The sequence below is a fragment of the Python bivittatus genome, unplaced genomic scaffold, assembly GCF_059951505.1.
Source record: "Python bivittatus isolate LINGU-HERP-01145 unplaced genomic scaffold, Pbiv_v1 ctg000700_np1212, whole genome shotgun sequence".
In the NCBI taxonomy this organism is placed as follows: domain Eukaryota; kingdom Metazoa; phylum Chordata; class Lepidosauria; order Squamata; family Pythonidae; genus Python; species Python bivittatus.
The window spans coordinates 81,763,133-81,776,406 of NW_028277098.1; the positions used below are offsets into that span (position 1 = coordinate 81,763,133).

The 13,274-nt window shown below is 37.0% G+C and overlaps 1 protein-coding gene across 2 annotated transcripts in view; it reads left to right on the top strand.

The window, feature by feature from the left end:
- LPIN3 (lipin 3) overlaps nucleotides 1-12,213 on the top strand; it is a 60,423-nt gene extending 48,210 nt beyond the window's left edge. For both annotated transcript variants that reach the window (XM_088128524.1, XM_015888448.3), the window contains exons 13-20: nucleotides 61-125; nucleotides 3,948-4,080; nucleotides 5,716-5,864; nucleotides 6,859-6,945; nucleotides 9,342-9,494; nucleotides 9,992-10,106; nucleotides 10,209-10,312; nucleotides 11,102-12,213. In XM_088128524.1, coding sequence (XP_087984650.1) covers nucleotides 61-125; nucleotides 3,948-4,080; nucleotides 5,716-5,864; nucleotides 6,859-6,945; nucleotides 9,342-9,494; nucleotides 9,992-10,106; nucleotides 10,209-10,312; nucleotides 11,102-11,246 — 951 coding nt within the window. In that variant the 3' untranslated portion in view covers nucleotides 11,247-12,213. The remainder of the gene's footprint in view (nucleotides 1-60; nucleotides 126-3,947; nucleotides 4,081-5,715; nucleotides 5,865-6,858; nucleotides 6,946-9,341; nucleotides 9,495-9,991; nucleotides 10,107-10,208; nucleotides 10,313-11,101) is intronic.
- Nucleotides 12,214-13,274: the final 1,061 nt, after the last annotated feature.

Sequence of the window (13,274 nt, forward strand, 5' to 3'; positions counted from 1 at the left end):
ATGATTTAGTGCTTGAACAGGTATTTAAGGAATTTTAAAGATATTTTTATGTTTCCATAGCATGAAGTCAGTGCCCGGAAGTACAACAGAGTAGGCAAGAATCAGGAGGGCACTTCTCTTCAGAGGTAAGTTGTTGTGATATATCGATATTGTGTGGAATTCAGGATATCTAAGGGCATGGCTGTATTTTTAGTAAATAATTATAGTGGACACTTAGTAGTTTTGATTAAAATGTCTTAATTAAGCATGAGCGATAATATTTACGAGTACAAATCCACATATAAAACTTATCTTAACAATTTGGAAAAATAATTAGCCCTCTTTCCCCTTTTGTCCCATTGCTTGACCAGAATTTTATTTTATATATGAGGATTAATTTGTTGATTATAAGGATAGGAAGATAGAAGATTTTGCAGGAGCAGAGATTTAAGTATAGGCGGAGAATCTATTATTGCTGAATGTATTGTGTAAACATACAAGAGCACAAATAAAGCAAGTTCAACTCTTTCCTCTTAAGTATACCAGATACTTATTAATTGTTATTATTGTTAACAATATTGAAAAATGCTGTACATCTACTTCAGTTAAAATCAAAGGAATATTTTCAGTAACTTGTATATCACATAAGTTTCTCTGGGGCCTGGTTAATTGTGGGACCATCTCTCCTCAGTTGTTTCTACCCATCCTGTTAGATCTGGCAGGAGAGGGATGCTCTGGGACAGTGTTTCTCAACGTTGGCAACTTCAAGATGTGTGGACTTCAGCTCCCAGAATTCCCCACCTAGCATGCTTGAAGTTGCCAAGGTTGAAAAACACTGCTCTGGGGCCTGTCCATTAGGAGGGTCATCTTGTGGGACCCAGAAAGAGAGCCTTTTCTGTTGTGGTCCCCGCCCTCTGGAACATCATCCCCACAGACATTAGAGTTGCCCCCAACCCTGCTGGCCTTTTGTAAGGCTTTGAAGGCCTGGTTTTGTTACTAAGCTGGGGCCCTGGGGATGTGGCTGAACCCATATCATGGTTAGGTTGATTGTTGTACTGGTTGTTGTTGGTTTGTTTGTTTTTTAATGTCAGCTGCCATTTATGTTATTTATTGGTGTTTTTATTCTGTTTTTAATCATTGTTAGCCACCAAGAGTTATGTATCTGAGATGGGCAGCTTACAAATTAAAATAAGTAAATTCAGAAGGAGTCTGTAGCGCTGTTTCAGGCTAATACATTTTATTAAAAGGCATAAGCTTTTGTGAGCTGCAGCTCAGTTCATCAGATTCAAATGCAAGTTTCTCTTAAAAGTCTGAAAAAGCTCAGAGGACGTTTTGGGATTTGAATTCAGTTAATCTGCTTGCAGGTCTTTGTAACATATAATCTTTTTAAACTCTATTTCAACATGTCAATCATCAAGAATTAAGAGACTTCCAGGGAAGAAATGGGAAACTGAAGAGACTCTGTGAAAAGCAGAGCCATTAACTGTGGCAGAATGAAGAGCCGGCAAGTAGGCTGGTTCTTCATAATTCCTCTCTGGACAAGGAGAGGACTTGAGATCACCTACAAGGCAGTTGATCCTTGTGAGGAGACTACAAGATAGCGGTCTCCAGTGGGTTTAGAATTTGAGAGATGAGGGAATAACCGTTTTGCCCAAACCACAGTGAGTGCCTACAAAAGGACACTGGGTTCGCATACTTCCTTTTCTAATCACTTTTGGAAATTGCTTGTTAACTGATGTTCAGCTATTAGGAACCTTTGGATCAACCAAGTGAGTTTCCTTCAATCCTTAGCGAACTAAGTTTTAATACCAAGTTAAGGACTTAATTTTTTTCCCCCAGAATAAACAGCAAAAGGATGATTAAAACTCTGATTTTAGAAAGTTACAAATGGACTAAGGTTCCAGATAAATTTGAAATAAGATTTTGGAATTAATTATAAAGAATCCTTCCCATGGGAAAATGCTTTTGTTTTGAGTTCTTAAAAAAAAAAAAGCATAAGATAAGACTTAAAAAATTGGACACTAGAGGGAACTAGAAGGAACTAAAAATTACAATTAAAGGAGAACACTCAAACTTGACTTACTAATACATAATGAAGCAAGATATTTTAACATTGGATATACTGAAGTATTTTTTTGAACAATGGACCCAGAAGTTAATGTTAAGAGTGTCTGTAGATAGACTATGTTTAAAAGATGTTATGGAAGAGGACAATGTATTATCTGACATAATTGAGACTGATTTGAAAGTGGATTTAAAATGACAGGCTACGAGAATGACATGGGAAAAGATGTTACGCTGAGCTGATGTCTTAATAATTAAAAGTGATATACAAATAACAAACCAAGAGAATGACCTAGATGATTTTCCTATATTGGATCTACAAAAGAGGCTTATTAAAGCTCTGAAGAATTTTGTGAGAAGGAACAAAGAAGAAATAAAAAGAAATCAAGTTCTGCGACATTACTTAAAGGGACTAAAGTTCAAGATTGTTAGAAGTAAAAGGAAGGAATGTAAAGTTGGTTTATTTGATCAATGTTAAAATAGATATGTTGTTATCTCTGGTAGCCTGTAATGGACTTTTGCTGACATCAGAAATGAGGTTTTATGGATTCGTTTATAGATAAGAAATGGGATATGGGAAGAAGATATTGTTTATTGCATTTTAAGAGAAGGTGATAAGTTACTAAGTTTTTTTATACTTGTAGTGGTGAAGGGGGAAGTCACTTCTTTATATATTTCTTTTCTTTTTCTTTACTACATTCTTATTTTTTCTTTCTTTTCTATTTTTCTTTCTATTTTTTTCTTTTTTTCTTTTCTGCGCCTTCTATTTTTTTCTTTTTCTTTTTTTCTTTTTTTGTTTATATTAATTTTTATTGTTGTAAATTGTAATTTTTTATAACATTACTATAAAAAAAGAATTAACCAGGAAAACTGTCTATATGTGACATTTACACTATACTTACATTACAGTTGTGCTTGAGGGATTCTAAGCAAATTGGTACTCGTTATCGTTATTTTTTCATTTTAGTCAAGCATTATTGAAGAAATTGGGAAAAATCACTCAATCCTCTTTACTGTTTAATCCTGCAATTGGTTTACTATCCATTTGCCTTAAAGCTTTAAAACCAGTATAGAACATAAATTCAGTTCCTGTTGTTAGCTGCCATGTTAGTTTTCATGATCACTGGAAAACAAAATTTTATCTTTCTGAGGCTTACTGTTTAAAAATGTGGAAAGTTGTACTGGGTGTCAAATTAAACCAGTCTTATTCATATAGAAACCTCTATATGTGCAAAGCCCCTACTCTACAAAAGTTCACCAGACATTAAGGAAGAGCTGTGTATGCCTAATTAGGTACAGTGCCTAGCCATTTTTAGCTGAACTTGAAAAAATAAGCAGGGCCTGACCTGATGATCTTCTGGATGGAAGGTCAATTGGAAATCACAGGGCTGTAGGCTACACTGGAAATATTTTTTTAAAAAAAATGAAAAAGGCAGCAGTAAACTACCTCCTTATTGTTACCAAGAAAACAACATGGATATATCTATGAAATCACTAGCAGTTAAGTCTGATTTGAAGGAGAGTTACCTTATATTTAGTGTGCAGGGTTAGGAGCTGATCTACTGGACCCTGTTCCTCCCTGTTAGATCTGGGATTATGTCAGTTGCCAATCTTTGATCTTTGGAATATTAGAGATGTCATGGAACTATGTTGTATTATTTTGCATTGAATGGCCTAAGGTTGTTTGGATGAGGTAGTTTATAAATGGTGCAATAAATACATTTGGCAAGATATCAGTTGTGGTAGCAACATAGGTGATAACCCTGATTCCTTTAAAAGTCATAGGTATTATATAGGATTTATTTACTCAGTGGGCGTTATTCCACACAATGGGATTTAGCCCATATTTCTTGTCCTTTATCCTCTTTTATGTTGACAATTTATTTTGCTCCTGTGAACCATAGGAGGGGAAATGATTCATCCAGTGATGATGATGCTGTATCCTCACGTCAAGGAGACAGATTCATACCAGATGCTATTACACAGAAATTTCTTCCAACTTACAAGAAATCCTTAAGACTTTCTTCTGATCAAATTGTATGTACCTTTGAACATTCTTTTCCATATATTCCTGTTTGATTCAGAAGAGAACTTTCTGTTCAGAGAGAAGCCTCCAAAACACAGTGCCTCACTGGCATTCCTCCCAGATGGACTTTGCAGTTAAAGTTCAAAGCTCGCAGTATGAGTTGCATATTGAAAATAAGCCCAGACTTTAGCCCTTAGAAGTTAAGAAATGGTTGGGGCAGGCTGGGCATTTGGATGTGTAGTTGAAAATATGAGTAGGTGATGAAGTTTTGTGGGCCAAGCCTCTCTCTGTTAATTCATCATCAATAATTATTTTCCAGAATGGTATAGTGGTTTATTTATATTTTATTTATTTGTAAAATGTACATTTCTTTTTGTTCCAATAGCTCAAGGTAGTGTTTATAAGTCTTCCAATTTTTCTCCAATCCTGTGAGATAGATTGGCTTGAGAGAAAGTGACTAGCCCAAACTCAAGTCACCAGTGAGTTTCCATGGGTGAGGGTGGAACCTGAATCTCCCTAGATCTTCTCCAACTACTACATCACACCAGCTCTCCAGTTTGTAGAACATTGGATTGAGACCACAGAAATCCAAGTACAAGTCCTCAGTCAATTATGATGCTCACTGGGGAACATTGAGCCAGTCACTTTCTCTTAGCCTAACCTACCACATCAAGTTGCATCATGCAGATAAAATAAATCATGACTCCATGTAAGTCACTTTGAGGTCTTATAGGAAGGGGAGGATATCAATGAAGTACGAAATAAAATAATTTAGGTGTGCATAATTTGCAGCCGTATCTGAATGGCAGATTTTGCCACAGCCAAAACAAAGAAGCAGGGCCAAATTTAAATCTGATTTAATTGCAGTTAAAAATAATAATTAAATATTAAAATCTAATACTAGTTTTGTAATATTCTGAAGGCTCTGTTCAGTGCTTTGGAAATAGGACACAGGTAACACAGGTCTGCACTAACTGAACCCTACTACAATGCTTAAATTTACAAAGTATAAGTGGATGTACATCTCTACTTTTTAAAAATCTGGCTAAAAGAAATGTCTGTATTTCTATTTTAAAGCTCACAGTTTATTAAGAAATTAGAGATAATATAGAAAATTCATAAAAGTCCTTTTTAAGATGAACCATTTTGTTTAATCTATTTTCAGTGAAAAGTACATAATCACTAGGGGCATGAAACCATTTGTCCAAATATGAACATCAATTTTAATTGGAAATGATATTAGTATGCTCTTAATACATTAAAATTAAGATAATTTAAAAGCCTTAATTTTGGCTGGATTGTGACCTTGCAAAATACCAATAAATTTTTGAGCAGCAAAGAAGAATTCCTGGTATAATAGACTCACTTTTCCAAATAGTTTGAAGGATTTGCAAAAATCTGAGAGAATCATAATTGGGACAGATAAATGACTTCCTATATGACGTCTAGTTGTTTGGAGTGCAGAGAAAGAAGGAAGGGTGTATTTATCCTTGTGTTCACATTTATCTGAATGCAAACTACTGAATGTTATGGCACTTACTTCTGAATAGAAATTGAATTGGATGCATAAGTAACAAAACAGTTCTGGCAAATGTCACATTCTAAATAAGTGTATTGTAACTCTTTTTACTCCACTTTTGCTGTAGAAAAAGCTGAACCTGAGAGATGGGCCCAATGAGGTAGTATTCAGTGTAACCACTCAGTACCAGGGCACATGTCGTTGTGAAGCTAACATTTACTTATGGAATTGGTATGACAAGGTGGTAATCTCTGATATTGATGGCACCATCACCAGGTAGATGCCCACTGACATTGCTTCCTATAATACTAGACTATATATCTCTATCTCTATCTTATCTCTATCTATATCTGTATATCTAATCTATATATTTATATCATATCTATATCTATATCTATATCTAATCTATATAACTCTGTATCTATATCTATAACACTGGCAGCATGCACATATCCACATATGCCATCCTCACATATTTTACAACAAATATGTGAATGGTTGCTATGAGCGGAAGCTTTCCAGCTACAAAGCCTGTTTTCCTCCAGCATTTAATAGTCTTTTTTATAAGCTATGATGATGAAAGGATAGCATGCTAGCAATTTTGCAACTGAGCACTTTTTCCAGTAACCGTGAATGTGGTTACAGGTGGTTGCAATTGCTAGAGTGGGAGAAAGGAGTAGATATATCTCACCAATGCCTGCAGAAAGATAACAGGAACGGAATGCTGAAAATCTAGGCCAGTGTTGCTCATCCTTGGTAACTTTGTGATGTCTGGACATGCTGGCTGGGGAATTCTGGAAGTTGAAGTCCATACATCTTAAAGTTGCCAAGATTGAGAAACACTGCTCTAGGCAGTGGAAGGAAAAAGATAGCAATGGATGTCTTGAGTCCAGCTGGGGCATGGCAAGTATTGCAGAGAAAACGAGACTGGCATGAGGATTTATGAAAGTTAAAAAAAAACATCAAAGGGACCAACCCACCTCTACTCAAAACACATAGCTTATATGGACTAAGCAAAATGGCCATTTTGGGAAAGAACAAAAACAAAATGAAGTGGGGAACTGGCTTGCTTAAGCTTCTAGAGGGCTGAAACCCAGAACAAAAACACTCCTGTTAGAATAGGATATCTTGAAACAAGTTGTTGCATGTCCAGTTATGAACTTTCTGCTATCACTGTTGCTTCACTTATAGGACAATTTGCAGCTTGAGCTACATTGTGCAGAGTTCATCACGGGGTTCAGTTAGATGCATATTTTTTTCTTCTCTTCAGGTCTGATGCTCTAGGGCATATCTTGCCACATTTTGGGAAAGACTGGACCCACCAAGGCATCGCTAAGCTCTTCCATAAAATCCATCTGTAGGTATTGGATATGTTCAGAGATTTGGAGATAATGCTATAGTCTATAAGCTGCAGAAACTCTATTGACTCTATTAATTCCTTTAAATTATTAGGTCCTAATACCCCTTCCAGGGAAGGTCACAATTAGCTCCCTCTTTTTACTCTTATGCCAGCAAGCAAAGCATTTTTAGGTAGTCTATTGGTGTATAAGCTGACTACTGATAATTTGTGCTAAGTTCATTGATGCATTTTTCAAGAAGATTGAAATATTATTTTTCTTTTATTGGTTTTTAAAGTTTTACTTTACTATTTAATGTCTTGAGTACTAGCCATTGAAAATCCTGGGCCTACCTACCTTAATTAATTATGTACTCCAACTCACTGGAGGGCAATATATCCCTTTCTTAAGGATCTGATATACTACAATTGTTAACATCGTTAATTTTTGGTATCATCAAACAGCGAGAGATGGTTGTTTCTTCTTTGGGATTCCCTGCTAGCACAACTGCCTAGGAACATGTCAAGTGTAAAATGATATTTAATGTAGACAATTCTTCTAGCTCATAGGAAATTATTTCTTTCTCATTCTGGCTTCTTAAGAAATGATTTGATTTTCTTGATGTTCTTTTCCCCTGTCCTAATCCCCTTCTTCAGCTCCATAATGAGCATCTCTATGTTAATTTTTGTATTAGTGTTTTCATACATTACTAATGGCTAGTCCACCGTTTATTTGGAATTTTAAATGAGCTAGAAACTACCTTCTTATAGTAAGCCATTGGTGGATCCAGATTCTTAGTACTGATGGTAACTTGGGTGGGTGGCACCATGCAGTTGTGGAGTCCTTGAGGTTCTCTGAGCTTGGTTCTTTTCTTGCAAACGTTTCATTACCCAGCTGGGTAACATCTTCAGTGCTAAAGTGGGATGGGGTTTGCTCTCTATTTATATACCGTGGCATGCTTTGCCAGTGCTGGGGGGTGGGGGGGGGTTAGACCAAGCTAAATCCAAAAATGCAAGAGAATTCTTGGAAGCTTGGTATTCAGACAAGGCAGCAATTAACAGACACATAGAGCTAAACAGCATCTACATATTATTCAAAAGAGACAAAAGATCAGAAGATCGCCTCACCAGCAGTCATCACCCAGATAAGCAAAGGTTACCACCAGGCACACAATCAAGCAGTAAACATATGCTAATCAAGGAACTATCAGAGGAGCAAAATAAAACCCCCGCCCCCACCAGCACTGGCAAGGCAGGCCACAGTATATAAATAGAAAGCAAATCCCAACCCATTTTAGCACTGAAGATGTTACCTAGCCGGGTAATGAAACATTTGCAAGAAAAGAACCAAGCTCAGAGAACCCCAAGGACTCCACAGTTCAGCCCTGAGCTACACATATTCACCTCGATTGGTACCATACAGTTGGTCATGGAAAGTACATTTTTATCTTTATGCAGAATTAGAATATGTACAAAGCAAATTAACAAGGGAAAATGTCATGAAGTGACATTTATATACAACATTCAGTGTATATAATGCTATATAGAAAGAAAGGATGGAATCTCATCACCACAAGCTCATAGCATGAAGCTTTGCAATAAAGAAGGAAAGAGGATGGGATAGTCAATATTTGGGCCAAACTATTACAAATGCATTCATCACCCACATTTGTTGCTGTTCAGTTCTTCAGAAAGCATTGTCCTGAACAGAGCACTGCTTTTGATATCGCGATTATTTGATATTTGATGCCTACATGATTAACTTAGCCAGATAGCAGTGTTTTGCTGATTTGAGTGAATCCCTCCAAAAGCGAAGCAGGGGTGGGCCTGGTTAGTGCTTGGGTGTGAGGCCACCAGGAAATCTCAGGGCTAGGTTAGACTGGGAAGTTGAAAAAACATCCCAGAAGATGACTATGGCAAACCATTTCTGTATTGTTGCCCAAAACATGTCTCAAAAATTTCCAGGAGTGGAGCTTAACTTGAAGGAGCCTTTGCCTACATAACAATACCACATGGAATATTGTCTTCATAGTAATTTGTTCACCTTATTTGCCTACAGTGACACCATAGTGTGAAGCCAAATTTGACTGGCAACATTCTATCTATTATATGATCCCAGATTTGCTGGGATCTTGGAGGGGAGAAGACAGTGGCCTGAAGCTGAACAGAAAAGGACACTTTTCTGTAGGGAACGAGTTATTTGAAAGAAGAAATGTTTTTGGTGTGGAGAGGTCTATGAGAAATACTCTTAAAATATTACTTTGCTCTACTACTTTCAAATGTGTGACCCTCTGACCCAGTTGTAAGTGCTGATTGGGAACAAAAGCAGTTGCACCATTCCTACTGGAGGGAGAGATCAGATGAGTAGAGTGTTAAGCAAAATGGTTTCATTTCATCTGTTATCATCTCCATTCTAGCAACGGGTACAAGTTTCTCTATTGTTCAGCCAGAGCTATTGGCATGGCACACATCACCAAAGGATATTTAGAATGTGTCAATGACCAAGGTTGGATGCTCCCCAAAGGACCCATCCTGCTTGCACCTAGCAGCCTCTTCTCAGCATTCCATAGGTAAGCCTTTCCATGTAATGCTGGGTGCCTTAATTTGTGTGAGCACAGCTTTCTTCAGGGATAATAGGGATGCAAAGTAGTACAATGACATGATATTTGAGTAATTATGAACTGGAATTCATTGTTTATGATTTCATGTAAGGAGAAAGATGAATGCTATACATTAAAATTTTGGTTTGCATCTTGAATTACAGTCTACCCTGACAATCAGGTGCTGGAAATCAACACTTCATATTTTGCCATAATAACTAATGATAAGGAGAAACTGAAGGAGTATTCCTGGGAAATCCCAATGGGAGCTAAAGCTGTGCCATGCTTATGATGACCTGGTCATCATGACCTCATCCTGAATTCTGTTTTTTAATCATGCTTTTTTGTACTGATTGCCGAGAAACTAATAATTACTTCCCCCTCTTTTTGAATCTGTAAGTATTTGATCAGGAAGAGGGAGGGAGAAGCAGTTCACCTTAGTGACCTATTTATCCACTGCGTTATAGGGAAGTGATTGAGAAGAAGCCGGAAGTGTTCAAAATTGCCTGTCTGGCAGACATCCAAAATTTATTTGATTCCAACAGCCAGCCCTTCCATGCTGCTTTTGGGAACAGACTAAGTGTGAGTATCAGTGGTATGAGGAATATGAATAAAGGGAGTTGCTTACCTTGGTGAAACTCTGCATTATTCTGATTTGTATCCTGCTTGTGGTTTCTTGAACAGGATGTCTATGCCTACAAAAAAGTGGCATTACCAGAATCCCGTATATTCACTGTGAACCCCAGAGGGGAGTTGACCCAGGAACTGATAAAAATTACAAAATCCACGTAAGCTTGCAAATCAGCCCATTCCTTTGCAGTCTGTAAAGCTCCTTGCAGAACAATGTGCTCAAACAAAAAATCTAAGTAGCTAATATAGCAAAACTATGCAGTGAGAGGGCTTCTCCCTTCACCATGTGATACAGCTGAAACATTCTTTCCTGTCTACCAGCATCATTCAATCGTATGCAGCACAGACATGCAGTTTTCCACATCTGTGCTGGATTTGGATGGAATGCTGTACGATGCATTCTAGAAAGTAAAAACAGCCAGGGCAAAAATAAAATTTGTGTTATTTAAATATATATTAGATTTAATAAATCCAGGGTTTATTAAACTTACGACAGAGTACTATTTCCCATTCTGTTGCATTTGTGTTTATAATTTTTACAACTTTTGGAGAGGCTTAGATGCCACATGTAGCCCTGGGCCCTCAGACTTGCACCTGCATATGTAGAGGAAATTATGGAAACAGTAATTGTGATGTCACTTATTATATGGCAAGTGTTCTTAGAAGTGATAAGAGCAGACAAGAAAGCTTATGATAGATTACCGCTATTGCTGGAAATCTCCGTAATGGATGTAATGTGAGATCCATAGTTCAGTTGCATGTGCATGGGGTGAACATAATAAGTGTATAAGTAAATACACTTATTAATGTTAAAATAATATTTAAATAAAATAAGTAAATGATATTTGTTTCCTTAGTAAAATTTAGGAGAGGTGTGTTCTCTGAGGGAAAGTATAAATAGGCAAGAAAAGATGCTGTTTTTAATTGTTCATGTCCTCTTCTTCTAGGTATGAGCGTCTGGGTGAGGTGGTAGAATTTCTCTTTCCACCTATTGGTGAGGATGTCGTTGCTTCCCTGGCTCGTCCGGAGTTCAGCCAGTTCTGTTACTGGAAATCAACCCTGCCTACCATAGACTTTGAAGACTTTGTCTGATTGCTCAGAACCAGCATTATCTCCCAAAGAATCCTTAACTATTGGTCATCCAATCTGATGGATAGGCAGCAAACTACAGCTTGCTATTTCTCCCCCAGTATGCAAAGTACACGGCCTTTTGAAAGGTTGTGCGTTTGTCTGTAGTGGGTAAGGAGCATCTTGGGTGGAAATGTGGCCTTTCAACCCAAGATTTGACATATATGTTGTATGATTGAGTGCCTTTTCAAGAAAACTGTGCATTTGTGATGTCTTTAAGTGATTGTACTCTGGTCTTATTCTTAGATTGCTAAGAGTCTTCATGAATGTTAGTAAGGGATGCAAGTCCCCGCTACTTCCATCCCCCAGTGTTAGGGGTCAACAGAACTCAGGCAATAGAAGAGCCTGCTTATACAGAACACTCTTCTTCCATTACCATTTACCAACACAATGTTTCAAAGCCTACCAAATCATGTTTCACCTAGATGATAGTATGCTAAAAGAAATGATACTCTTTTCATATTGCGTTCAGTTCTCTGCTGGCCTTGTTCTTTACAGTAGCATCTAATACTAATAGAATATTCTTTAAACATTATTTCTAACCTCTGTGGCTTTTTAAAAAATATTGCCTACTGCTGTTCTGAACTAGACCCCTGGTTTTACAGAGCCTCTCCTGGATCCTGAACTCTGTCTCTTGATTGTAGCAACAGGCATCAATCCCATGACTTGCTACAATGGGATATTTTAAATCATGTCAACAAGGAAAAATGTAGCATTTGATCTTAAGGTGATTAATGGCTACCAAATGCATTTCTTTATGGAGTTATGATATCTTTTGCAATCTCTTTGGTTAGAGATCTAGTGAAACACCAAATGTCCGTTAGCAGGGGTAGTTCTGAAAATCAAACATTACACATTCCTTATCATAAGGGCACTAATAATAAAGGTGGAAAAAGTGCAAAAAACCTTAAAATAAATCCTTAAGTCATTCTGTAGGATTTGTGCAGATTTTTTTCCGCTGGACATTGATATTTTTGCTGTGAATTTAATGAAAATTAGATTCAGGGGACCAGTTCTTGTTCTACCTTACATGTGATTTCCTCCTTTGCAAACCTAGGTCAGAGTACAATGAACTAAGAAGGGTTAGTTTCACTCAAGTCCTATGAGCCATTTATTATATCGAGGCATCTGCCAGTCCATAATGAATACAAATTGGAGCAGAAAGTATAAAATCTGTGACTATATGCAACATTTTATGAATCTCTTGTGGTCTTCATTAGAACTTGTTTTCTATCAAGTAAGAGGAGATTATTTATAGTTGTGAAGTATATGCTCTGTGTGTGGGAAATGCCAAGTTCAGACTTTGGCATCTTCAGTTAAAAGGATCAGATAGTAGGTGACATGAACAGTCTCAACCCCAGTCCCTGGAAAAACTGCAGAAGGTATTTTCATAAACCCTATGTAAAACTATTATGTTTATCATCAGTGTTGCTGTGTGGTATCCTAAGCAATAATGACTTCCAGTTTTTAGTCCCGATACTATTTAAACATTGTTCTAATATTATCACATTTTGGAATCTGTGTTGATAATGTAGAGATCATTCTTATCATTCTAGAGATTGGGATCATCTGCTGAAGCTAATGGTGAGATATTCAAAATAAAGGGAAAATCTGGACTATTGCAGAGAACACATCGTTAAAACTGTGGAATTTCCATCTGTAAAATATGATAGCCACCACCAAGTTAGATAAAGAGGGATTAGACAAATTTGTGGTAGGTAAGGCAGTTTGTGGCTGTTAGTCATGTCAGTCATACAGTATTTTCAGGATAGAAGTAGCACCTTTCTGAGCACTATTTGCTAGAGAAGAAATTTTGGAGCAGGCTTTAGTTGTTATGTTTACCTATAGTCTTCTCATAGACATGCAGTTGGCCAGTCCAGGGAGTAGAATATTGTATAATGTAGATCGTGATCTGATCCTGTAACCTGGTTATAAATATAGTTACTAAAAAAATTGATAGAGATAATTGCAAAGTTTGGCAAACATTACCTG